Consider the following 25678-nt stretch of genomic DNA (forward strand, 5'->3'; position numbering starts at 1 on the left):
TCATTGAGGGGTAGGTGGAATAAACAAGACCTGTTTGTTTTTTATTAACTTTTATCGTGTGGAAGTTGAAAAGTCATGATGTCTTCTTCTCTACTTATATACTTAATTACAAACTATTTATATAAAAATAAATCTATAAATTAATTTATTTTGATCTGATACATTAAATTATAAAATTAATTTTATAAATTTTATAAATTTTATAAAGTCACATTAATTTATAAATTTATTTTATATACAGATTAGTTTGGACTAATTATTGTTTAGGAGTTTGGCCTATGAAACATTTAGCTTGTTAATTAAATTAATTCATCTTCCTAATCTTTCCAGCTAATGCTTAGAAACTAGAGTTTTTTTTTTTTTAACTAAACTAGTATTTTTTTAAAGCTTTTGAGAGGGACGTGGCCCCTCCCTTTTATTAATACTTCCTCCATTTCTAACATCATTGATACAATCTGGAGTATATTAATTAAAGTCATGTTGTGTATTGATATGACCAATTATCATTTATTTTGACTCTATTATATTGCTAGTTGATTGTGACTCGTTTTTTAAGTAGTTTATAAATTATGTATTCGGTAATTTGTCACATTGTACCGAAAATAATAGTAAAATTAGTAATGTGACAATGGTATATATATATCTTAAAATGATAAAAACCAATAATAAAATAGGAGGAAATGAGAGATAAGGTAATTCATTCTTAGAAGTTAGAAGTCTACGTCCAATATTAATGTATCACAAAGTGATCGACTTAAGTACTTGCTTGGGGTAACTATAAAAAAATCCCGAGTTGATGTGTAAAAAAAATGACATCCAAGAGACCCATCGGATTGACAACCATATTGAAATATGAACAACTTCCGATCACGAGTGTACACACCGATCTGAAAGGGAGATCCAAAGCCGGTCTAACTCTAAATGGCTATTAAAGAGAGAAGACATGATTTTTTTCCTAAATTTTTATTCAAAGAAAAGTTGTTTTTGAACTCGATTAAGAAGTACTGGATCTTGGGGCAGTGATTCAAATCTCTGTATCGAATCAGAGCAAGATACATGTTTATAGCAAGTTGGGAGATCAGGTCGAGCGTGGGTCAAGAGAGCAGGGTGACTTGATTTGGATTGGATTTGTCGAACTTGACTCGCACAGATTCACGGTCGGGCCGTGTCTCGTTGGTCTGTGTGGATCTTGACTTGCACAGGTTTTGTGTAGATATTGAATTTGATTTTGTGGATTTGGATGAGAATGGTCATCATCATTCTACACTACACATTTTATATATTTTAAAATTAATTTTTATTTTATTTTATTCTTATTAAACTAATTAAGTTGTTTTACTTATCATCCATACACTATATACTTATTATAGAAAAAATAAAAATAAAAATAAAAATATTTATAATGTGTAATGTGTGAGAATGATGATAAGTAGAATTATTATACGGCTGTATTTTATTGGGTGGCTTGGCTCTATTAGGATTGACAATCCCTCCACCCGCCAAAGCGAATGGGCGGTGTGTGTGTGGAGTGGGTGGGATTAGGGCCAAGCGAGGATTGAAGGTGGTGGGAGTGTGGAGAGTGCAAACAGTGCGTGAACAGTAGTAGTATTTTGATGCCCTTTTTTCTTCGATGGTAGTAAATGCCTGTTGTTATAATGATTATATCATAAAATAATCAAAAAATAAAAAACATAAGTATGAGTGATCAAATATATGTGAATATTTATTTTTATATTTTTATTTTTAAACGGGTCAATCGGGTTGGGTGGTGTCGAATTGACAATAAATAAACGAATTGTGTTTGTCAATCCGTGAAATAGATATGTTGGATTCGGGTTAAAATATTTGACCCGTTTAATTATTTTTTATCGAATTCGGGTTGATTCCAAGGCCACATAAAAATTGTTGAAGAAAATGTATGGTGTTAATTCTCGGAGTGCTACGCGCGTCCACTGCATAAAAAGGTCCCCAATAGATTTCGTCACATGGAGTGTGGCCCTAACAAGTTCGATACAAGTGGCCCTAATAATTGATGTGGCCCTAACAAGTTCGATACATGGAGTATCTTAATTTCCAGTGGACTTTGCATCTCCGCATCATATTTGCCAAAACATTTAGGTTGCGTTTGAATGTTGAATTGAGTTGAGTTGAGTTGAATTGAATTGCGTTGTTATGAGATGATAAAATATTATTAGAATATTATTTTTTAATATTATTATTATTTTGAGATTTGAAAAAGTTGAATTGTTTATTATATTTTATGTTGAAATTTAAAAAAATTATATTGATAAGTTGAGATGAGTTTAGAATCCAAACGTACCTACGCATGAGCTATCGGTCGGACCACAACATTTTGCTCCCACATATTCAAACCAGTACTTGATATACAAGGCTTTAAATTTAACAAACACTTTTTTTAAAAAAAAAAATTAAGAATACCTCCTTTATTGATATATCATAGTAACTCAAACATTACAGTATTTTTCTTTCTTTCTATATATCACTAACTATCTCTGTGAGGCTTTTTTCTATACAAACTCTTTCCTCAGAAAACTTAAATGCTAGTTTTGCAAGTTTATGAGCTATGTTATTAGCTTCTATATATAAAAACCTAACTTTCTAGTCCATTTTGTCAGTTAACAACAGTCTAATGTCTTTAACTATGTTGCCATAATCTGCCCAAACTTATTCCTCACTGTTTGTAGCCTTCACAATCACTTGAGAATCACCTTCTAAACTTACATTCGACTGCCCCAATCTTGCACATAGATAACCAGCTCTTCTTAAGGTGAAAGCCTATGTAATGACAAGTTTCTGTACATGGTTCACAGTTGAACTCAGGCAAGCCAGAATTTCCCCACTAGAGTCACAAATCACAACGCCCATCCCCACCCTTTGAAGCTCCATATCTATTGTTGCATCTCAATTAGGTTTTATGCTCAGACCATGTGGTTTCTCCCGTCTGGTCCCCCTTCAGTCTAAACCCCTTCCCTTTGTATCTTCAATTGTTGTTCATTAGCTGTAGTAAATTCCTAAAGCCCCTCCTCAGCAGATTTCAGCACAGACCTAGGATCAGTAAACTTACTGTCAAACAGCCATACATATCTCCTAAGCCATATTTTACTCAACAAACAAGCAACTAACTCCATCTCCTCCATACTAAGTTGTTCATTAAGTTTCATCCACAAATACATGAGGCTAACCTCATTGCTATACCATTTTTGTACAGGACTTTCTGGTTCAGCCCATACATCTAAGGTTATAGGATAGATCTAGAAAGCATGCATAGTTGATTTTGACTCTATTTCACAGATTGAACATAGACTGGACTTTATGATTTGTTTCTTGGTCAAGTTATCTCTAGTAGGCAACAGATTGTGACATGCCTTCCACAGGAAGTGCTTGACTATACATTGGACATTATGCCCCCAAATAAGTCTTCATTCTTTATCATCACAAGCTCCTTTTGACGCTTCCCCAGCCTTTCTTCTCTTCCTTTTTTGCTCAAGGTGATAAACATTCTTGACAAAAGAATTTCCATCATTCGAGTGACCTCATACCATTTTATCCCTTGCACCCCATCTACTAATTTAAATACTGTTGATCAATTCCACTTCCTCTTCTAAAAAGATTTCATTGAGCAGGTTTCTCTTTCATGTGTCATCTTCACTGTTTATAAATTGATCTACCTTGGCATCACTTGGTAGGATATTAATGGGTGATTGCACTCGAGTGTAGGCTTGTTGTGGTAACCACTTTTCTCTCCATATTTTCACCCTTGTCCCATCTCCCACCCTCTAGGCCATCCCTTCTTTCACCAAATCAAATGTTGAACATACATATATAAAAGGGACCATGACCAGGTTTTGCATCCAGCAACCCCCATGCCTATAATACTTCTCTTTCAGAATCATAGCCACCAATGACGATGGATTATTTACCACTCTCCAGAATTGCTTAGCAAGCATAGCTGTGTTGAAGCATTCTAGGTCCCTAAATCCCAATCCGCCACTCCACTTGCCTTCACTGATTCTGTACCAACTTCTCCACTGGATCTTGTTATCCTCTTATTTATGACCCCACCAAAAATGGGCCATGAGGGATGTTATTTCTTTGCACAATCTATTAGGCAGCCTAAAGAGACTCATTACAAAGGTAGGGACTGCCTGAACAACTGCTTTAAGGAGCACTTATTTCCCTGCTTGAGATGAAAAGGTAATTTTCGAGCTACTAATCCTAGACCCTACCCTCTCCTTCAAGTTTCTAAATGTATTGTATCTTGATCTGCCCATCATGGTTGGTAAACCAAGGTACCTTTCATAGATACCACACACAAACACCCCTGCCATATTTCTTATTTGCAACCTGATCTACATATATCTATTGGAGCACAAAAATATGGTGGTTTTCTATAAATTTAGACATTTGCCCGAGGCCTCTTCATACAGATTTAGAAACCCTTGTATTTGCTTCCACTCAACCTTCTTAGCCCTACCAAAAATGAGACAGTCATCAGCAAAAAGGAGATGACTGATCCTTGTACCCCTTCTTGAAACAACAACCCCTCTTATTACCCATCTTCTCTCAGCAACATTAATCAATGAGGATAGCCCCTCTGCATTAACAAACCTTTTGCACACATTAAATGCAGCTAAAACGAAAATTTGATATGCCTTCCAAGAGGGATTTTAAATGCAGCCTAACCTTTTTCTGTTTTCTTTTTTTTTTTGGAAATTTCAATCTCTGTAAGACAACTTTCGTGAGTAATTGTAAAGCATCGTCCATATTTGGCTTTGATACTTGGTCATTGTTATTGTTTGCCTTATCATTGTAGTTACTGTCTTAGGGGAAGTTTGGATAATGAGATGAAAGTTGAAAGTTAATAAAATATTATTAGAATATTATTTTTTAATATTATTATTATTTTGAGATTTGAAAAAGTTGAATTATTTATTATACTTTATGTGAAAATTTAGAAAAATTGTAATAATTAGATCAGATGAGATGAGATGAAATGATTTTTGTATCTAAACCTGGCCTTAATAAGCAATCATAGTATCTATTCATAGTGAGGTCATTTGTTTGAGACGACTTGTTGATATTCTCTACTCCCTATATCTTTGAGGAGAAATGATATTTGTAGTTAGGGAGTGTACAAGTGCCACAAATTTTTTTTTAAAAAAAGTGAGTAAATACGAGACTCACATAAAAAAAAAAAAATTTTTAATCGTAGACTTCCTTCTTTTTTAAAACAATTACATGACGCTTGTACACTTCACAACTGTATGTAACATTACTCATCTTTGAGTGATGATGCCCACATAAGTGGGGCCCGCATTTGCCTACGGTGGTGTTTGGACTCTATGCATCGATGGTATCGAATGGTAGACATCCCATGTAGATCAGGTTGTAATTTTGTTCGGTTGCACGTGTGGGGCAATGGTTGCCGGTCAACAATTGATAACAATTCTAAGTTCCTACAAAATGTGAACGAAAAAGGAAATGAGAAGAGGAAAAAAATTAAAAGGGGAAGAGGGAAGTCTGGAGTTTTCCCTCATAAAGTGCAAGCATTGAGCGTAGATACTTTTTTCTCCATAAGCAATCTTTTTATTAATTAACAAGGAGAGGAATAAGTGAGTAAAGCATTGGTGATGCCAATAAACATCTCATTAGAATGAATACAACACAAAATTAAAAATTAAAAATTAAACAGGAATATCTTGAAATAACTAAATGTTTTCTACCCTTCCCTTTCAAACAAGATGTGGTGCCCTTGGCCCTCGGTCCTCAGTAACTTACCCGACGAGGGACTGCAGTCCTTGAGATGCTAGCTGGTGGCAACACTCCAATCGTTCCCAAGGAAAGCTAGTGTGTGTTCATACGGTAAGCACACACTAAGTGTAATAAATTGCAGTGGAATATGTAAAGAGATAAGTCAAAAATTAATACTAAATGCACTAGAGAAGTGTACAAATAAAAACCATCATTAATAGTAATATGTATATGTCACTATCACTTCATCCCTAACAATATTGTATAGTGTCATTAATTCATTGCCTACAGCAAAACATAACAAACCATAAAGCGTTCGTCACCTAATTAAAATAAACATCTTATAATACAAATATTCACTAATCGGAGACAGGCCTCTGTTCCTACTCCTCAGGCTAGGCTGGTCTTTCTTCCAATATATAATTCTCCTAGACTAAATCTGAATCAAACCTATGGCTCCGATGAATGAAACCACATGTGGGACACCACGGTGACATTTCTAAGAAATCTCAATCAATAAGTTAAAACTCAATACATTAATAACAACATCTTTTGATTAAGAACTTCAAAGGAACGAAGTGAGGAAAATGAAAGAAGTTTCGATAAAAGAAGCTCCAAGAACGCTCCAAGAATGGCTTTCTTCTTGAAAGGTTTTTCTTGCTACGTTTGACGCAAGTAATGGCTGCTAACAACGGAGGTCGACGGCCCTTCGTGGATTTAGTATTGGTGGTTCCTCAGCCTCTTCCAGATATGTCTGTAGCATTTCGTCTGCCGAAATCTAAGGATGGTGAAATTTTTTTCCAGTTTTCTAAGGAGGAAGTCCAACGATCTGCCGAGCCTTTTCGGTACTCGATTGTTTTGAAGTTTTTGAGGAACCGACCATCCTTGGATGCAATTCGGGCCTTCATTCATAAGCGATGGAATCTTGATGGAATTCCAGTCGTTTCCAATATGAGGCATCGTCGGAATGTTTTTATCAGAATGGTTTCGGAAGAAGATTGCATGAAGGCTCTGTCTCGTGAAGTTAATGATATAGATGGGATTCCTTACCGTCCATTCCACTGGACTCCAGACTTTAAAGAAGAAGAAGAACCCTCGATTGTACCGGTGTGGATTGTACTTCCAGGTTTGCCTCCTAACTATTATCATGAATCCTTCCTTAAAATTCTTTCAGCCCCTATTGGTAGATTTATTAGAAGTGATAACTCTACTCGTTGTGTTACTCGAACCGATGGTGCTCGTATTTGTGTCGAAATGGATGCCGCTAAGAAACCGTTACCTTATTTTTGGATTGGGATGCCTGGTTTGGGAACTAGCCGAAAGCAAGAAATTATTTATGAAACTTTGTCGGCGTTCTGTTCTAAATGTAAAATACAGGGGCATAACTTAAAGACTTGTCGTGCTGGGAAAAAGAGTGCAGGAAATAATGTGTGGGTTCGGCAACAAGAACCGATTGTGGAGTGAGGAGAATCGGGTGTTAGTTGATCCCATTCTTTTGGTTGAGGAGTTGGAACCGGAAAAGGATCAAGAGGAAAATCTTGAGATTCCGGATCTTGCGGAAGATATGAACCCAGGAAGTATTGAAGGAAAATTGGATTGCTCGAACCGATTAAGGGAAACAGAGTTGGAAACAGACATGAGGGAGGGGGAAGTAATTCCTAGTTCTGCAGAAAGGGAGGTTAATGATGTTCATGAGGAAGAGGTACATCTGGAAGATGGTTCGATGTGTGATCCGGAACCTGAGAAAAATGCGGAAGTATTTTTGCAGTAGAAGGAATATCACTCGGATGCAGAAGATGAAATTGTAAAGCGTAAATATCAAAAGCGGCAGTTTGAGAAAATCAGGAGTTCCTGGCGGGTGATCACTAGAACACAAAAGTTTATTCAATGACTGGTTCAATATTAGTCTGGAATGTAAGAGGTTTAGGTACTTCTAAGAGACGTTTACAAAAACTGATGTCTAAATATAAGCCAAAGTTGGTAGTGTTGCTGGAACCTTTTCAGAGTGTGGATAAAATCCAGAGTTTCATGCGGTTATTGCAGTTTGATAAGGTGATAACAAATGAGAATGATGGTGGAAAAATCTGGGTGTTTTGGAAAAATGAAGTGGATGTGCAGGTGGTCCGCATGAGTTCGCAGTTTGTATCTTTACGTATTACCGAAGGAGATTGTCATTTCTTGGGTAATTTTATTTATGCCAAGTGTAATAGGTATGAGAGACAGATGCTTTGGGAGGAGTTGAGTTCGGATAGAATGGGTGTGGAGCCGTGCTTGTTTGCTGGTGATTTCAACGTAATTCTATCGGATGTGGAAAGGTGTGGTGGGCGTCCGCGGAATAGAGTTGCAATGGATGAGTTTAATAGATGGATTCATCAGGGTGGGCTGATGGAAATGAATTCACAAGGAGGTAAGTTTACATGGTGTAATGGTCAGCAGGGTTTATCTAGAGCTTGGGCAAAGTTGGATCGAGTTTTACTTGATGCAAATTTTCTGTCTTTATTCCCGAATGCTCATTGTTTGTATCTTCCAAGGTCAACGTCGGATCATTGTCCTATGTTTATAGACTTTTTAAGTGATCCTTTCTCTTATGGCCCCCCTCCATTTCAATTTCAGCAAATGTGGGTTGAGCACCCGGATTTTATGAATTTTGTTCAAAATGTTTGGTCTGAATCGGTCATTGGTTCGGGGCTTTTTAAATTAGCCAGCAAACTTAAAAAGCTTAAGGTGGCGTTACGTGAATGGAACAAGAGGGTATTTGGGAGAACTAATAATCAGATTGCTATTCTTGAAGATAAGGTTGAGAGTCTGGAAAATTTGTTGCAGAGAGATTGGGATGATGATATTGAAAGGGAGTTAGTGAGGTGTTCTAATGAGTTGTCTTCTTGGAGGCGAAGGGAGGATATTAGATTGGCGCAGATGGCTAAAATCAAGTGGAGAATGGATGGTGATAGGAACACAAAATTCTTTCATGTTTGGTTATCTAATAAAAGGCATAGGAAAATTCATAAGTTGAGAACTTCGAATGGGATGGAGTTTAATTCTCCGGAAGAAATTCATCTTGGTGCTGTTGATTATTTTTTTGAGTTTCTTCAGAGATCTAATCCGGTAAGGGAGGTGCCTGATTTAACTAATTTGATATCGTCGGTTATTAATGAAGAGGATTGTGTCCGGCTTTGTGGGATCCCTTCATTGGTCGAAGTGAAAGAGGCTCTATCAACTATTCCTATTAATAGTTCCCTGGGCCCAGATGGTTTTGGTGTGGGTTTTTTTATGAGTTGCTGGGAGGTGGTTTAAGTTGAGGTTTTATAAGCTATTTCAGAATTTTTTCTATTAAAACGCCTTCCGAGATTTTATTCGGCTTATTTTATTGTGCTTATCCCGAAGGTAGATGTGCCTTCGGGGTTTGATAAATTTAGGCCAATTAGCCTTTGTTCAGTTTTCTATAAAATTTGTTCGAAAGTTATTGTGAATCGTATGACAGGTCTTCTTCCCAAAATGATTTCTCTAGAGCAAGGGGCGTTTATTCCTGGGCGGAGTATTTTTGAGAATATCAGTCTTAGCCAGGAAATGGTTCATTCACTGAAGAGGATGACACATGGTGGTAATATAATGATTAAAGTTGATATGGCTAAAGCATATGATCGGGTGGAGTGGCACTTTTTGATTGAGGTATTGAGGTGTTTTGGCTTTCCTTCTTCCTTTTGTGATCTTATTCGTGCTTGTATTTCGAATGTGTGGTATTCTGTGATGCTTAATGGTACGACGAAAGGTTTCTTTCAAGGGAGGCGGGGTTTGCGCCAAGGGGATCCCCTTTCGCCTTACCTCTTTATTATCCTTCAAGAAGTGCTTTCTAGACTTTTGAAACAAAGTTTTGTTGGGAAAAAGATTGGACAATTTTCCCAAGTTAGAGGTACTCCTCATATTACTCACCTTATGTACGCTGATGATATTGTTATTTTTCTGAATGGCGGAAAGAAATCGGTAAAGGAACTGTTGTTGGTTTTTTAAAAATATGAAAATTGGTCAGGTCAGCAACTTAGTAAAGAAAAGACGGCTATATTTTATTCTCCTAAAATTTCGTTAGTAAGAAAGAGAGCTCTTAAAAGGCTGACAGGGTTCTCTGAAGGTTTGTTTCCTTTTAAATATCTTGGGGTTCCGATTGTATTAGGGCGTCTTAAGCATGAGCATCTAGAGGAGATGATTAATAAAGTCTGGAATAAAATCAGTGGTTGGAAAATGAAATTATTATCAACGGGTGGGCGTTTAATTTTACTTCGTCATGTGCTGTCTAGTATGGCTTTACATATATTTGCAGTATTGCAGGTTCCTCAATCTATTATTAAAGAACTAAACCGAATGTTGAGCACATTTTTTTGGGGAGAGATTAATGGTAAAAGGAAAAAAAAGTGGGTGGCATGGGAGAGTATTTGTAAGCCAATAGAGGAGGGTGGTCTTGGTTTGCGGAATTTGGGGGATATTCAAAAAGCTTTGCACATGAGGTTTGCATGGAATCTTTTAAAAGGAGAATCCCTGTGGGCTAGTTTCTTTAAGGGAAAATATGTGGGAACTTCGAGTTGGTGTCTTATTGATATGAGAAAAGGTACGAGGTTTTGGAAAATGATTGTCAAAAGTATTCCGAGTGTTTTTAATAATGCTAAGTGGAGAGTTAAAGATGGTAACATTTTATTTTGGTATGACAAATGGAGAGATGGGGGTCCTCTAATTGATGAGTTCCAGATAGTGGGTAATCCGATGTTGAAAGTAAAAGAGTGCAAGTTGTCCAATAGTTGGGATGTGGAGTTTTTGAGTACGTTGGTTGGTCAGGATAATGTGGAGAATATTGTTGAGGCTTTGGCTGGGTGTAAGGGAGGATCTGATGTCTTGATCTGGATGAAGAATGACAGTGGGAATTTTTCGACCAAATCCACTTGGGATTACATTCGAGTACAAGGATCTAGTATGGAGTGGCATTCTTGGGTGTGGCATAAATTACTTCCACTTAAAGTTTCGGTTTTAATGTGGAAGGTGTGGTACATGGCTTTAAGTGTTGATGATCGTCTTCGGCGCATTGGGATCCAGATAGTTTCTCGTTGTGATTGTTGTGATGAAGGTAATTATGAAGATCAAGATCATGTGCTACTTTCAGGTGAGTTTGCATCGGCCTTATGGCATTTTTATGGATCTATTTTTGGTATTCCTATTGGTCGTACTTGGAGGGAGACGGTACAAATTTGGTTTCGTAGGGCATCTTCTAATTCTCAACTGGGAATAATAGTGGGGATTTTACCGGCTATTATTACTTGGCATCTTTGGTTTAGACGTTGTACGGCTCGTATGGAGGGAAGGTTTCAGTCTATTTTTTCGGTTCGGCTTTCTATTAGTAGATGGATGGGAGTAGTAGTTCAAGATATGAAAAATGTTAGTAATTGTTCCAAACATGATTCTCAGGTATTACAGTCATTGAATATTCCAGTTTTGGTTCCTGTTAGAAAGCATTTAAAGCTAGTGGCTTGGCAAAAGCCAGCTCAAGGGTGGTTTAAATTGAATACAGACAGGAGTAGTCTTGGTAATCCAGGTTCTTCAGGGGTGGGCGGTATCATTAGGAATGATAGTGGTCTTATGGTTTATGCTTTTAATTCTTATATTGGTATTGGAACTAGTAATAGAGCGGAGTTGTTTGCTGTTCTTCAGGGACTCAAAGCCTGTAAGGAATTGGGGATAAATTTTGTGGAAATTGAATTAGATTCGCAAGTGGTGATTTCGTGGTGGAATAGGAGAAGGTGTGGTGTGTGGTACTTGGAAGATTTTTTGGAAGATACGTTGGCTCTTATGGATTCTATGGTGTGTGTTGTTCGTCATGTTTATAGAGAGGGAAATAAAGCTGCAGATTGGTTGGCTCGGAGTGGTGCGTCGGGTCTTAATTCTGAGTGGAGATTTGTTAGGGAGGTGCCTAGGGTGCTTCGTGGTTTAATCCATTTGGATATTCTGGGATTGCCTTCATTGCGTTGTCATTAGTGTCATGTTTTCTTATTGGTTGTCCGTTTTAGTAGGTTTGTAGGTTTATAATTTTGTTTGTATTTTTGACATCTGGTAGTAGAATTTTTTGTAATACTAGGTGTCGGTCTATAACCACGGTATTCCTCCGCCACAAGTGAGGGCTATTAATAAAATTTGGGAAGGGGTCACTCATGGACAGGTGACTTCGGCTCTTCTATAAAAAAAAAAAGTTAAAACTCATGACAATACTAATAATGAGAGACAATGATGATGAATATGCATACACCAGTTCTTGTAAATAAAGTTGAGAACACATATAGTGCTCCATATGTTCTTAGTTATGGTGAGAAATCACCCTATGAACAAATCATAAGTATATAAGTATGGTGAGGAATCACCCTCATATCAAAACATGTAAAATCACAAGATCTCATCATATAGGTACCAATAGGGAATCACTTCACGCATGAGGAGTCTCTCTATCTAACCAATGCATGAACTCATTCACTAAAACTAACAGGAAATCACTCAGCCCATCTGACATTGGGAATCAATCTACCCAGTCAACACATGACAAAGGGCACCACACATAGTCAAACATGGACTCTCTCTACCCATGATATCAAGTGAGGTCAATACGAAAACATTTCACCTCGATCATCACAAAGAATCCCTCTACCTATAGGAAACTCATAGTAACGTGCTGTTGGAATAGTACGGGGACTCCTCAACCCTTTCCATGATTTTTAGGACGCTTGGGAGATAGGACGCTTGAAATCACATCATCTCAAATCACATCTCAAAATCTTTTCCTAAGAATCACAACGTAAATATAGCCAATAAATATATTGAAGAAAATATGCACTTCTTATGTAAGAAAGAGGTGAGTTACGAAATATGAAAACCCTAAAGATACTCACAAACAGTTATCCCACATTCCTAGTATAGTCGTAGGAGCTAACCTACCTAACCCATATTACTAATACTAAAGCCGCACTGGTGTCGATTCCTCAGTGGTCATGCTCTTGAGCTCTTTACTTCCTTTAAGGTTTTTGAATAGAAGAAAGTGAAACACTTTATGACATCAAAAGCAAGATGTTAGCTCTTATCCAATGCTTTTTATGCGGCAGGACTCTCAGTCATAGTCCTGATTTTCTTTTGACTCCTGATATGCTTGAATGAGAAACCTTTGATCTCAATCTTCCATTTTTCCTCTAGACTTGAAGAATCATACAGACCAAATGATTGACAGGAAAACGCACATGCGTTCCTACAGCTTGCCTTGGGTCCAATCCCACAGTCATTCCCCTAGTAACAGTCTCTCTCACATGGTGCTAGGCCATACCTCTAAGATCAGACGATATGGCATACAAGTATTCTGTCTTCCCCCAGGCTTACTCCATATATGACGTCTTTGATGGAGCATGGGCCTTGCGTACAACACCCACTAACCTCTAAGCACCTTAATAGTATCTCAAAGAGCTCTCATCTTTGCATTGAGCTTGTCCTTGCTCATTGCTCATCTCTGTATGGTCAACACATCCTTTGCTTGCTTGTTGTCAGGCGAATCTTCCTCCATTGACCTATGTTGTCCTGTATCAATCAAGCTCTCTACAACATGCTGCTCACCTTACTCATCACCGGCTACACGTTGCCTACCTGACTACCTCCTTGCCACAAGTATTTTGCCCACACAAGGGGATCTCTTCAGTGCATTGTGTTCACAAAAGTGCTGAACAAAGTGGAACTTTTATGCTTGGTGGACTATAGAACCATGTCTTGTAGTCGTGATAGTTGGTATGCCTGCACTTAGAAGGTGTAAACAAGTCAAGTTCGAGTGGTTCTGGGTGGTCAAGTCTTATTTGTTTAAATTTATTTGAATAAGATCATACTCAAGCTTTTCACCAAGTTGGATTTTATGTTCATTATGAGCTTATTAATACTCAAACAAGTTCGAGCTTGTTCACGAGTTGCTCATTTTGATAAAATAGATTATTTATATTATATTTTATAACATTGTTTACAGGTTTTGACAAACAAATCTTAACATTTTGTTAATATCTTTATTTATAATGTTTATATATACATATATAAGTTATTATATTTATAGGAATTCAAGGAATATATTTAGTATTGAGATCATTATATCCATAAATTCTTTAAATATAAAAAATATCCCTATTGTAAATACAGAGATATTACTATAAAATATAATAGATACGAAGTTATATGAGTTTTATATGAGCATATACACCTCAAGCCGAGTTTTATAGAGATGTACCGTTTATTAATCCATCATATGAATGACTCATTTGATAGATGAATCGAAGTTTAACCAAACCGATCTCAACCACGTTTTCTTTACAGTCCTAGCTATACTATGTTATTATGAACATATTAGTGAAAGGACTTGTTGAAGACGTGCTTCACTGCTTAGCACTCTCAATCTCCTGCAAAACCAAAGGACAAAAGGCACGGGGGTGGAGAAGGGGAGCCTCTTATGCCTAAGTTAGCAATAATATGGTAATTTCTAAAATCAATTCATTCCCTCTAGTTTAAGCACCTGATCCCTTTAAATAGAGATTTCGCTTTCTTCTTATCATTTGGGTTTAATCACCTTATCACTCATTTGAAACTTGAATTTCCGTCTCATAGTTATTATCTATTTTAAGTGGATAGGTGTCCTTAACTATACTGGGATAATGGGCGGGAACTCTCTTTATCGGTTTAGCTCGAACTCTATCAGGTTAGGTGGGTATCTAGGCCTCAGGTGTCCTGTTGGGATGTGGAGGGCCAAGCCCATGCTAACACCTTATGGGCCATTGGGAGTATTAGAGCCCTTCCAGTTACCCCGTGAAGTCTCATGACACATTATGCCATGGGACTTTAATATTAAGCATTCTGAGGGTCACAGTTTTTGGGCTTTATAACTGATGTTGTTTATGAGGCCAAGCCTTAGGCCTCACAATTTCAACCCAACGTCGTATGCCCCCATTAACCACCCTGCGAGTCTTTTCCATGCACGAGGGCTTTTGAGGTGACGGTGGTGATGTTTGGAGTTTTACGTCATGATTCCCCATGCTTTTTGTCAGACAATGATACACCTTCCCACTTCCACCAAAGTTCAAGGTCCCGTCAATAGAAATGTACTACAACTCCAAGGATCTGGTGGAAAATTTGGAGACTTTCAAGGCCCATATGACTCTCCATGGGTTCCAGGGAGAGATTGCATTCGGAGCTTTCCCTTTAACATTAAGGGAACAGTAAGAGGATGATTCGGGGCACAGCGACCTGGCTCCATTGAGAGTTTTGAAGAACTCGACAGGCAATTCATTACCCAATTTATGGCCAATCAGCGGAGGTGGCAACCAAAGGCATACTTATTAACAGTAAAACAGAGCGAAGATGAGAGTCTAAAGGCATACTTAGCACGTTCAAAAACGAGAAACCCTTTTATGGCTGAACTAGCAAGGAAAACCCCATCCACTCTACGAGAGTTTATGGATCGGGTGGACGACTTTATGAATGCTGAAGATACATTGATCACCCTCACCACCAGATCGAGGCGAAAAGAGGACAATGCGTCAAGGGACGCCCTAAGAAGACTCAAGAAAGTAGCCAAAAACCAAGGAAGAATCAATATGATAAAAGGCAAGAAATCGAGAGGTATACTAGTGGTCACATTCACTATTCTAGTGCACATGACCTGGGCGAAACAAAAGAGAGTAGACGAGATGAGGACCGCGGGTACTGACAGCAAAGGTATTGCATGTACCACAAAGCAAATGGCCATCAAACTGAGGATTGCCATACACTCAAATAGAAAATCGAAGAACTAAAAGGAAGTGGAGAGTGAGAACGTATCGTGGCCGATAACACATCTCTGCCACGACGATGGAATGACAAGAAGCAAGAACACCAGGATAGACGGAGTGGCAGCCCGAAGAGGAGATACCCTAAAAATGCGAGAAGGTCGCAAGAACCAAAAGACCAGGGGCCTAGGCAAGAAGCAGGTGGACGGAGATTGCCTTTGGGAGAAATTCGTACCATAACTGGTGGATATGCGGGAGGTGGACCAACCTTGTCGGGGAGAAAGACTTATGCAAGATGAAAGAGGTATGAACAGATTTACAATGTGGAGAGGCCTGTTAAGTAGGCGTGGATACAGAACTCACCCTCAATTTTCTTTAGCAAGGAAGATTCCAGGGGGTGGCGTACCCACACGATGACGCAATAGTAATGACAATGCTAGTTGAGAATTATATGGCGAGAAGAATATTGATAGACAATGGGAGCTCGACAGACATTCTATTCCGGGATGCTTTCACAAAAATGGGTTTAAATGTTAGCCAACTTTGCCCAACACCAGCCACACTAAAGGGATTTACGGGAGATACAGTCCAACCCATGGGGTCCGTCACACTGCCAGTGTCAATGGGAACTGACCCTTGCATCGCCAACAACATGACTGGGTTCTTGGTGGTTAGAACTCAATCTTCATACAATGCCATCATAGGCCGACCAACATTGAATGCTTTGAAGGCAATCACGTCAACTTATCATTTGAAAATGAAGTTCCCGATGTCATCAGGAGTTTGCGAGGTACATGGAGAACAATTACTCACTCGAGAGTGTTATGTACAAGAGTAAAAAAGGGGAGAGCGGGATGTAAAAATAGTAGAGTCGCGAGAATATGGCGAGGGAGTCTGCCTGTCACCTCCACCAACAGTTCTTATGACAGAAGCAGAAACAATGGAAGAGGAAAGCATTGAGACAAGGAGAAGACGACAAACCGTTGGATCCGTGTCCTTAGATCTAACCCAGCCAGACAACCATATAAGGATTGAGACAACGATGGCAAAAGAGGAAAGAGATTGCCTAATACAGCTTCTTTTCGAACACAAAGACATTTTTGCATGGAATCACCAAGACATGCCAAGAATCCATAAGAAAGTGATGGAACATCAGCTAAATGTTAATCCAAACGTGAGGCATGTGAAGCAAAAGAAGAGAAATTTTAGTACGGAAAAGTATAAGGCTATGGCAGAAGAAATGGATAATCTGTTAGTAGCAGGGTTTATCAGGGAGACTCAGTATCCAGAATGGCTGTCAAATGTTGTCTTGGTGAAGAAATCCAACAGAAAATGGTGAATGTGTGTCAATTTCACGGAACTAAATAAGGTATGCCCAAAAGATAGCTTTCCTCTTCTCTGGATAGATTTGGTAGTCGACGCCAATGTTGGTCACAAGATGTTGAGCCTTATGGATGCCTACTCCGGATACAACCAAATCAAAATAAGTCGCACAGATCAGGAGCAAACGGCCTTCATAACCAACCGAGGCCAATACTATTATACAGTTATGCCGTTTGGATTGAAGAACACGAGAGCAACCTATCAAAGACTAGTTAATAAAATGTTTAAAGAACAAATAGGCCAAAACGTGGAAGTGTACGTGAACATCCTACTGGTAAAAATTATGGAGTTCGGGCAACATGTGGAAGATTTAAGGGAAGCTTTTGGCATTCTAAGACAATACAGGATGAAGCTCAACCCGACTAAATATGCGTTTGGAGTCCAATCGGGAAAATTTTTGGGCTTCATTATGTCTAAAAGGGGCATCAAGGCGAATCCCGAGAAACTCAAAGTAATCATCAAGGTGAAGCCACCCATGACTTTTAACGAAGTACAAAAAACTAGCGGGAACGATATTGGCTCTTAACAGTTTTGTGTCCCGTTCAACTAACAGGTGCATGCCTTTTTTCCAGGTATTGAAAAAAAGCGCAAGAGTGGGATACACGATGTGAAGAGGCATTTGTACAATTAAAAGAATACCTCACCCACCCACCGCTACTCAGTCGGACTATGAAAGGAGAGCCCTTGTCAATCTATCTGGTTGTCACTCCGGAAGCAGTATCCTTGGCTTTAGTTTGAGAAGAAGGGAAGGATCAGAGGCCCTTATATTATGTAAGCAAAGCTTTGAGAGGAGCAAAGAAGAGATACTCGAAGATTGAGCTAATTGCCTTCGCCCTAGTGACTTCAGTACGGCGGTTGCGCCCTTATTTCCAGGCTCACCCCATATGGGTCATCACTTCAACACCCTTGCAAAAGGTGCTGCAAAGACCCGACACTTCGAGGCGCCTGGTGAAATGGTCATTGGAGCTGAGTGAATATGGCACAGTTATATTCCCAGAACTTTTGTCAAATGGTAGATTTTGGCAGATTTTGTTGCATAATTAACAAATTTTCCCGAGGAGACACCAAAGGCACCTGAGATGAAGCCATGGCTCATACACATTGATGGCTCATTTTGCCGAATAGGAGGGGGTGTGGGCATCCGCATGGTCACAGAAGATGGTGTGGAGTCATTTCATGCCGTCCCACTGAACTTTAAAGTAACAAATAATGAAGCAGAGTACGAAGTAGTCCTCATGGGCTTGGCCATAGCAGAAGCATCGGGAGGGCAGACAGTAGTAATTAAGGCAGACTCTCAAGTGGTGGTTGGCCAAGTAACAGGGGAGTATTCAATTAAGGGACCAAAGCTAGTAAAATACCGTCATTGCGTCCAAGAGAAATCTCGGCTATTCCAGTATTTCTGAATCGAGCGGATTCCAAGAAGGGACAATTGGAAGGTGGACAGACTAGTAGAGGCAACATCGGCAAGACAGGAACAAGTCTTGCGTGGGGAGATAGCCCTCAAAGCAGTTGATACAGCGGCTATAGGGGATGAAGTTTTTGGGATTGATGGAAGTTTACCAAGCTGGGCAGATGACATCACCCAATATTTGAAAGATGGCGAGCTTCCCGCTTCTTAGGAGGAGGCAAAGAAGTTAAGAAATAGACTGGCCCGTTTGACCTTGATTGATGGAACGTTATATAGGCGGGGCTTTTCTAGCTTACTAATAAGATGCATCTCGAAGGAGGAAGGTCACTGGCAACCAAGATCATGAAGGTCGGCTATTATTGGCCAAATGCTTTGATCGATACAAAAGAGTTTGTCAAAAGATGTGCCCAGTGCTAGATACATGCACTAGTCTCGAACAGGCCACCAAAAGAGTTAAGATCGATGACAGGACCATGGTTGTTTGCACAATGGGGTATAGACTTGGTCGACCCTATGCCCCCGAGTAAAGGAGGGATGAAGTTCATCATTGTTGCCGTCGACTATTTCACAAAATGGGCTGAAGCGGATGCAATGGTAATAGTGACTGCTCAAAACGTGACGAAGTTCATCTGGAAGGCAATCGTGTGCAGGTTCGGGATTCCTATAATGTCCGTCCTTGTGGTGGGACTTTTTATAAAAGATTTTAGAAAGGACGACGGGAATTACCGTTCAATTTAAAACTTTTTACTTGCATACCCAGGGTGCAAGACTCTAGGTTTATAGAATAAAATGTGTTTTGACAATAAAAGAGGTTTACAGCGGAAAACATTATTTTTACAATAAAAATGCCTCTTGTACAATTAAAACCCATGCCTAGACTTCCATGCTCTTCCCCATGGGCTATGTCCGTCCTGACCATTCAGTTCAGGTGGGGGGAGGGGCATACATAAAAACTAAAATGAGTTGAAGACTCGTAAGCATTACTTCATACAGTTAAAATATAACAACATAGGTTTTCATTCATACATTCATCATTCGTACGTACTATACGTGCATGCATACCTGTCATACGTGGATTCATTTGAAAACGTCACTGGTCGGGGTTTTGCTTTAAAAGGCTTCCTTATCGTAAAACATTTCTCCCACCAGTGCCTTCATTTCTTAAAGGGTCATGCTTTCATGCATTCATACATTCATGCATACATTCATTCTTTCTTATCACTTTCATAGGCCAGTACACACTGTTACGCCTCGTGTGTTAGGGTTAGCGACCTTATGGCCAATGGATTCGCCCATGGCCGCGGGTTGGAATCTCATTCCGTTAGGGTGCAGCACTGGGTGAACTACCAATACTACTACCCGGCATTGCAATATGCCCATTCCTTCATTGGGTACCCTTTTTCATTCATTCAAGTGGGCGTTACGTATTTTCATACATTTCATGCTTTCATTTCATTCTTTCATTCATGTCAGCTCGAAAGAGCTGGAGCTTTCATTCTTTTCTTATCTTTCATTTAACATATCCTTTCATGAGAAAACATTCATTCTCCTAAAAAGCATCGTTTAAAACATGGGCTTAAACTTCGTCTTTCATGGCATCCATAAGCATCACCTTAAATGTATTCTTTCATGGTATCCATGAGCATCACCTCATGGCATCCATAGAATCGTCGGTTCGTAGGATCCATGAAAGCGTTCGTTCTCATGTCTTTATTTGCTTTTCATTCATTCATTCATGTTTCATGAGAAAATATCGTTTTATAGAAAAGCATAGTTTTGGGATCATAAAATATCAGTTCGTTGATTTTGTTAGAAAATACGTACAATAGGTACAACGACGTATAGTCGTCCATTCACATGCGTACAAGTAATACTTTAGGTGTGTAAACAGGGGCTGCCAAGGAGAGGCCGTACATACGTATACCTTTGAACACTTACATTTTCTTTCGTAAAACGTCTTTCGTGTCGTTTAGTAATGCATCGTGAAGGAAAAACATTTCATTTTTTTTTCATGTATTTTATAAAACTCTAGAAGAGTATGAACGTAATACTTACCTAGACTCCATGTTACTTGCATATCATGCAGTCCATTCATGCGCGTGTCAGATGGCAACCTACATGCATACACATAACCTTGACGTCATTCTCTATCTAATGCATAAGCAACTTAAACTTAGAAATAGAATTATACTTCACTTGGAACACTCTCCTTCTATCACGTACTCTTACATGCCCTTTACTATGCTAACACCTTCGGGGACCGCTTACGGTCACTACCTCTTCTCAATTCGACGTTCTTGCCTCAAGTGCTTATCTCTAAAGTGAACCCGTGATTCACTTAGGATTAGGACACTAAGACATTCGTCTTAGTCTTCTTACTAACCACATTCGACGCATGATTCCGACCGATGGAATCACGTATCCCAATCCTAGATAATACACCTGTCACTACCTTCATGCACCGTAGCCCACACTAAATCCTCATTCTCATCCATACAAGCCACACGGCTCTAAGCCAACTCTGAGGCTTAAGTATCGTGTAACTGTGCTAAAGATAGATTACCCATTACATATGGTGAATCTGTCCATGGTAATCTGTCCAGCACATGTGTCTAACTAGATTACACATGTACCTTACCCATTTATGACCTAAGATCAACATATAACATGTTGATCACCTGCTCGTAGGGACAAGGGCCATACTCCGATACCAACATTCTCTTAACCCGGCTAGCATGACTCTTCATGCTACCCATCCCTTTCAACAGTTCATCCCAACACTTAACGTGACAAGATTTCGTTCACAACTACGCCTTATGTCACGTCATATAGCTCGAGACTGCTCTAAAGCTACACCGTGACCTTGTCGCGTTACCCAACATTCTGCTATGTCAACTCCTAACTCATTGTGAGTACGGTTCCTCATGTACTCCCGTCACATCGTGACATCTTGTCACATTCCCGTTACGTCATTCCTACACTAACTCTTCACCCATCGCAAGCACGACTGTCAGTAACCACGTCACTTCGTGACATTGCCCAATCATGCTTCCGCTGCACTACTCTAATACTTGTTTTGTTACTTCACTCATACTCTCATCCATAAGTCAAGTACGGTGACACCCGTCACCTTAGACTACAGGCTACACCATGATTATTTCGGGATACTGTTCCACAGTTCCCGACACTACTCACCACGTTCTACGCCCATCCACTACTTAACCATCCTTATCTCTAAGACACGCCACACGGTGTATCGCTGCACCTCATGGAGTACACTCCATGCATACTCCCTTCTCACACGCTATGCCACATCACCACTATGGCGTACACGCCATATGGTGCATCAATCCATCACATGGAGTACATTTCACATGTACTCCCCTCATACACACTATGCCACATCACCATTATAGCATATCCGCCATATGGTGCATCACTCCACCATATGGAGTACACTCCACGCATATTCCTTTCTCACATACGTCACGCCACACAGAGTACACTCAATGTGTACCCTTCCCATTCACACATACCACATCATCGTTACAGCACATATCCACAACCACACTACATAGCACAGTTCACAACACTTCACAGCACACTTCCCAACTATGCCCAACACTTCACAGCGCACATCACATCACATCACCACACTACACAAATACCAAAAACACAGTCCACAACCTAGTCAACTAATCAATAGCTAACATAAATAATGAGGGATAGAGGGTTATACCGTCGACGGGACAACCCATTTGTTGTTTGCTGACCTTCACCATCAAAGACGTCGGCAGGGTCGTACGTGGTGGCTAACCCATGTACAGTGGCTGTTTGGGCATTTGGATAAATAGGTGTGGTCTTGGAAGGGCTCGTGGTGGTCTTGTAATGGTGGCAAGAAGCGTAACACTGCAGATCTAGCCGTGTACAGTGGCGGTCAGCCACGCGCAGTGGCTGTCCATCACGTGCAGCGGCTACCCACCGCATAAAGTGGTGGTTCGGGATTAGGGTTGGACTAAGGGGATGCTGGTGGAGCTGTGGAGGCCCGGTGGTAGAGGCACGGCTGTCCATGGTGGTGGAGGGAGGGATGGCCATGTGTGTGATGGAGAGAAGCCCTTGAGAGAGTGAGAGAGAGTGTGCGTGCATGGGTGGCAGATCGGGGCTATTGGGGGTTAGGATGGCTCGGTGGTGGCCTAAGGAGGCTGGAGATGGTGGTCGCACGCCGTGGGTGGCGGCCTACGGTGGTGGAGGGTGAGAAACCCATGCGTTGGAGAGGGGAGAAGCCCGTGCGGTGGAGGGAGGCTATGGGCCACGGGTCACTTGGAGCAAGAAGGGGGAAGCTAGTAGGTGCCCATGGTGGTGTCCAATGGCCGCGTACGGCGACGCTAGGAGTGTGCACAATGAACCCGTTTGAGAAAGGAGCACCGGCCGAGCACCCTGAATGAATAAGAAATGGACAACAGAGGGAATCAATGATTCTTTTTCAACCGAGTAGATGCTAGCAACATGTCGATTATGCACCGAAGGTTGGTAAGAACTGGGGGACAATGCCCCCCTAACCTAAGTGGGCCTACCAGCGAAGCAACTGGTACTTGATCGGGCGGGGGGGCGGTTTGGTTTTGTGCAACGCCCTCGCAGTAGGAAGTGGCAGTTGTCATTTGAAAGGAAACGCCCCTTGTATAGGGTTCCAAACCTGCGCACCCTGATGAAAAAGCCCTTTCTATTTTTTTAGTAAAGCCTAAACGTCCTTATTGAAAACTAAAGCGCTAACACGCCTTATATTATACAATTTAAAAAGCAACCTTTCGCCTTTATTGATATGATATAAAACAAGCTTACTTACTAATAAAGCGGCAACAAGCACCTTCTTTCTCAAAGTCAAGTTTCGCGCTTCTTGCTTTAGAAAGATTGCAGGGGCGCGTTAGCACTTTACTAATATAATAAAAGTAAAGGCTCTTCTCCTTTTCTACGAATCTACAACTCTCTTTACTGAGAGAGACTCCATCCATATCCCTACTAGTGGTTATTCTTCATTTTCCATTCTAATTGGATTTGTTTTACAGCTTAAACTAGGTTCCATTTTAGATAGGTTTTCGGTCTTAATCAAAATAGGTCAAGGGCGAGTCGGAAGGGTCGGTGGCTGCTTAGTCTCATCCGAGAGTCTAATCTCTTTGTACTGCTTTTTATTTTTCTTTGAAAAAGAAAAAAGAAAGAAGGGGGTCGATTTAGGCTCCTTCCCTTCCACTGTATAGCTGCGCTAGCAGGTACTGTGAGCCCTTTGTCCCACGTATCTAACCAGCCCGGTGAAACTGCACCATTACTGCTGGGGTGGGGCTCGGCCTCCGAACCGTACTTGAGATGAGTTTCTGCCTCATACAGCTCGGGCCGAAGACCGAGGGAAGTTTAGGAAAGATGGGGAGACCTAGCAGCTACCGGTCGGGGCGGGGATAGGCGGGGATAAGCTTGCTTCTTCACAAGCTTATCCACCACAAAAAAAACCGATCCTGGGAGGAAGGTGGCCCTGAGGTGGAGGCCGAGCTCACTGGAGGGTGATGGCCAGTGGGACGGGAAGCTGTTGTGGAGGTGGTGGCGCCATTGGACGGCGCACGGCAGCGCAGCAACGTGTAGCCCGTTCGGCTGTGGGGGGCCAAGGGGGAGGAAGAGAGAGCGTGAGGGAGGGAGACCGGTGTGCGCACGGCGGCGCCAGGCTGGGTAATGGAGGATTCAATGTGAGGGTGAACTGCGTACAATGTACGCTTGAGGGAGAGGGAGGAGAGAGAGAGAGAGAGAGAGAGAGAGAGAGAGAGAGAGAGGGCTGGGGAAAAGTGAGGGAGAAGGAAGTGGGGTCTGTGTATTTAACCCAGTCCCTTCATCTGGGATCTATGCAATAATCTAACGATGGGGATTAAAACACTGATTTGAAAATGCATAAAACTTTAACTTAATTAAAAGTATTAAAGGTAATAAAGATAGAATATTATTTAAACTAACTTTAGTTTATAAAATAATATTCCTTGATCATTAATAAAATGATGAAGTCTCGCTTAACATATTTAAGAAAATAAAACCATTTCATTAATTAAATCTTTCAACATAATTTAAATCTCATAATATCTTAAAATAGTTGAAATCATTTTATTAATGATATTAAAATGATTTTTGACAATTATAATATTTTTAGAGCTCTTCAATAATATTATAATTGTTGTATTAAAAATCAAACTTAATTCAATAACACTAGAAATACTCCTTATAAATATTTCCAGCACATTTAAGACACTAGGCGTGCCTTAGAAGTCATGTACTATCTTTGAAAACACGCCATCATGGTTCAGCACGCATGACGAGTCTCGCAATCACTAGATTGAAGGGGCATATAGTTTACATAATTTCTGTCCTGGGAATTTGCTTACGTCATTAAGAATGAACGTACGTCAGAAAGAGAGAAGCGTACGTATGAAGGAAGGAACGGGGTATTACAAGTCCACAAAGCATTGTCTCCGACAATGGAAAACAGTTCGATTTGGAGCATTATCACAGATGGTGTGTAGAGCTTGGGATTAAAGTCAAGTATTCATCTCCCGGACACCCACATGTGAATGAGCAAGTCGAGGCAACCAATAAGACTATAGTCGGAATATTAAAGAAGAAGGTTGGTGAAAAGAAAGGGGCATGGGCATATGAGCTCTCAAAGATACTATGGGCATACAGAACAACATCCAAGACCTCATCAGGTGAAACTCCTTTTGCTTTAGCATACGGAATTGAGGCCATGATACTTGTAGAAGTGGGGGTACCAAGTCATAGAAGCCTCCATTTCAACGACTGTGAGAACGAAAGGAAGCTGGAAGAGCACCTAGATCTTCTAAAAAAAAAGGGGAAATGCTTAAACAAGGGTAGCTACTTACAAGAAGAAGACAAAGTAGTATTTCAGCAAAAAAGTAAGACCAAGATCCTTCAAAGTAGGCGATTTGGTCTTAAACGACATAGTAGTAACCACGACGGAAGAAGGAAAGCTAGGACCGAGATGGGAAGGACCATACTTGGTCACAGGGACCAACCATCAGGGGACCTATCACCTAAAAGATACGGTGGGACGTGAATCGCAGCATCCATGGAATGCTGAGCATCTAAGGAAGTTCTATGTTTAAATATTTCATTTTTCTTTTCATGGCTAAGACTATTTTGATTAACTGTTATTTTTTATGGAGGTTTTCATTTCAACCATTCATAATGTGTTATAACTGTTATTATTTTCTATACTTTCCTCGAATTAAGCGGTTGAGCATCTCTCCAACCTTGCTCC

At 40.2% G+C, this 25678-nt stretch overlaps 1 protein-coding gene across 1 annotated transcript; it reads left to right on the forward strand.

The window, feature by feature from the left end:
* The first annotated feature begins 18834 nt into the window (after positions 1–18834).
* On the forward strand, positions 18835–25474 carry LOC109020696. The gene is made up of 2 exons (XM_019003219.1): positions 18835–19022; positions 24913–25474. Exons 1-2 carry the CDS (start codon positions 18835–18837, stop codon positions 25472–25474), a joined length of 750 nt encoding a protein of 249 aa, XP_018858764.1.
* The last annotated feature ends 204 nt before the right edge of the window (positions 25475–25678 follow it).

This window comes from Juglans regia, chromosome 14 (assembly GCF_001411555.2).
Source record: "Juglans regia cultivar Chandler chromosome 14, Walnut 2.0, whole genome shotgun sequence".
Lineage (NCBI taxonomy): Eukaryota > Viridiplantae > Streptophyta > Magnoliopsida > Fagales > Juglandaceae > Juglans > Juglans regia.

Bases quoted from the DNA above. Each gene is read 5' to 3' on its own strand.
- LOC109020696 (XM_019003219.1), top strand. From the start codon at position 18,835: ATGACAGGACCATGGTTGTTTGCACAATGGGGTATAGACTTGGTCGAC. The intron at 19,023-24,912 runs GTTCGGGATTCC...GCATTATCACAG, and splicing joins TGGAAGGCAATCGTGTGCAG to ATGGTGTGTAGAGCTTGGGA.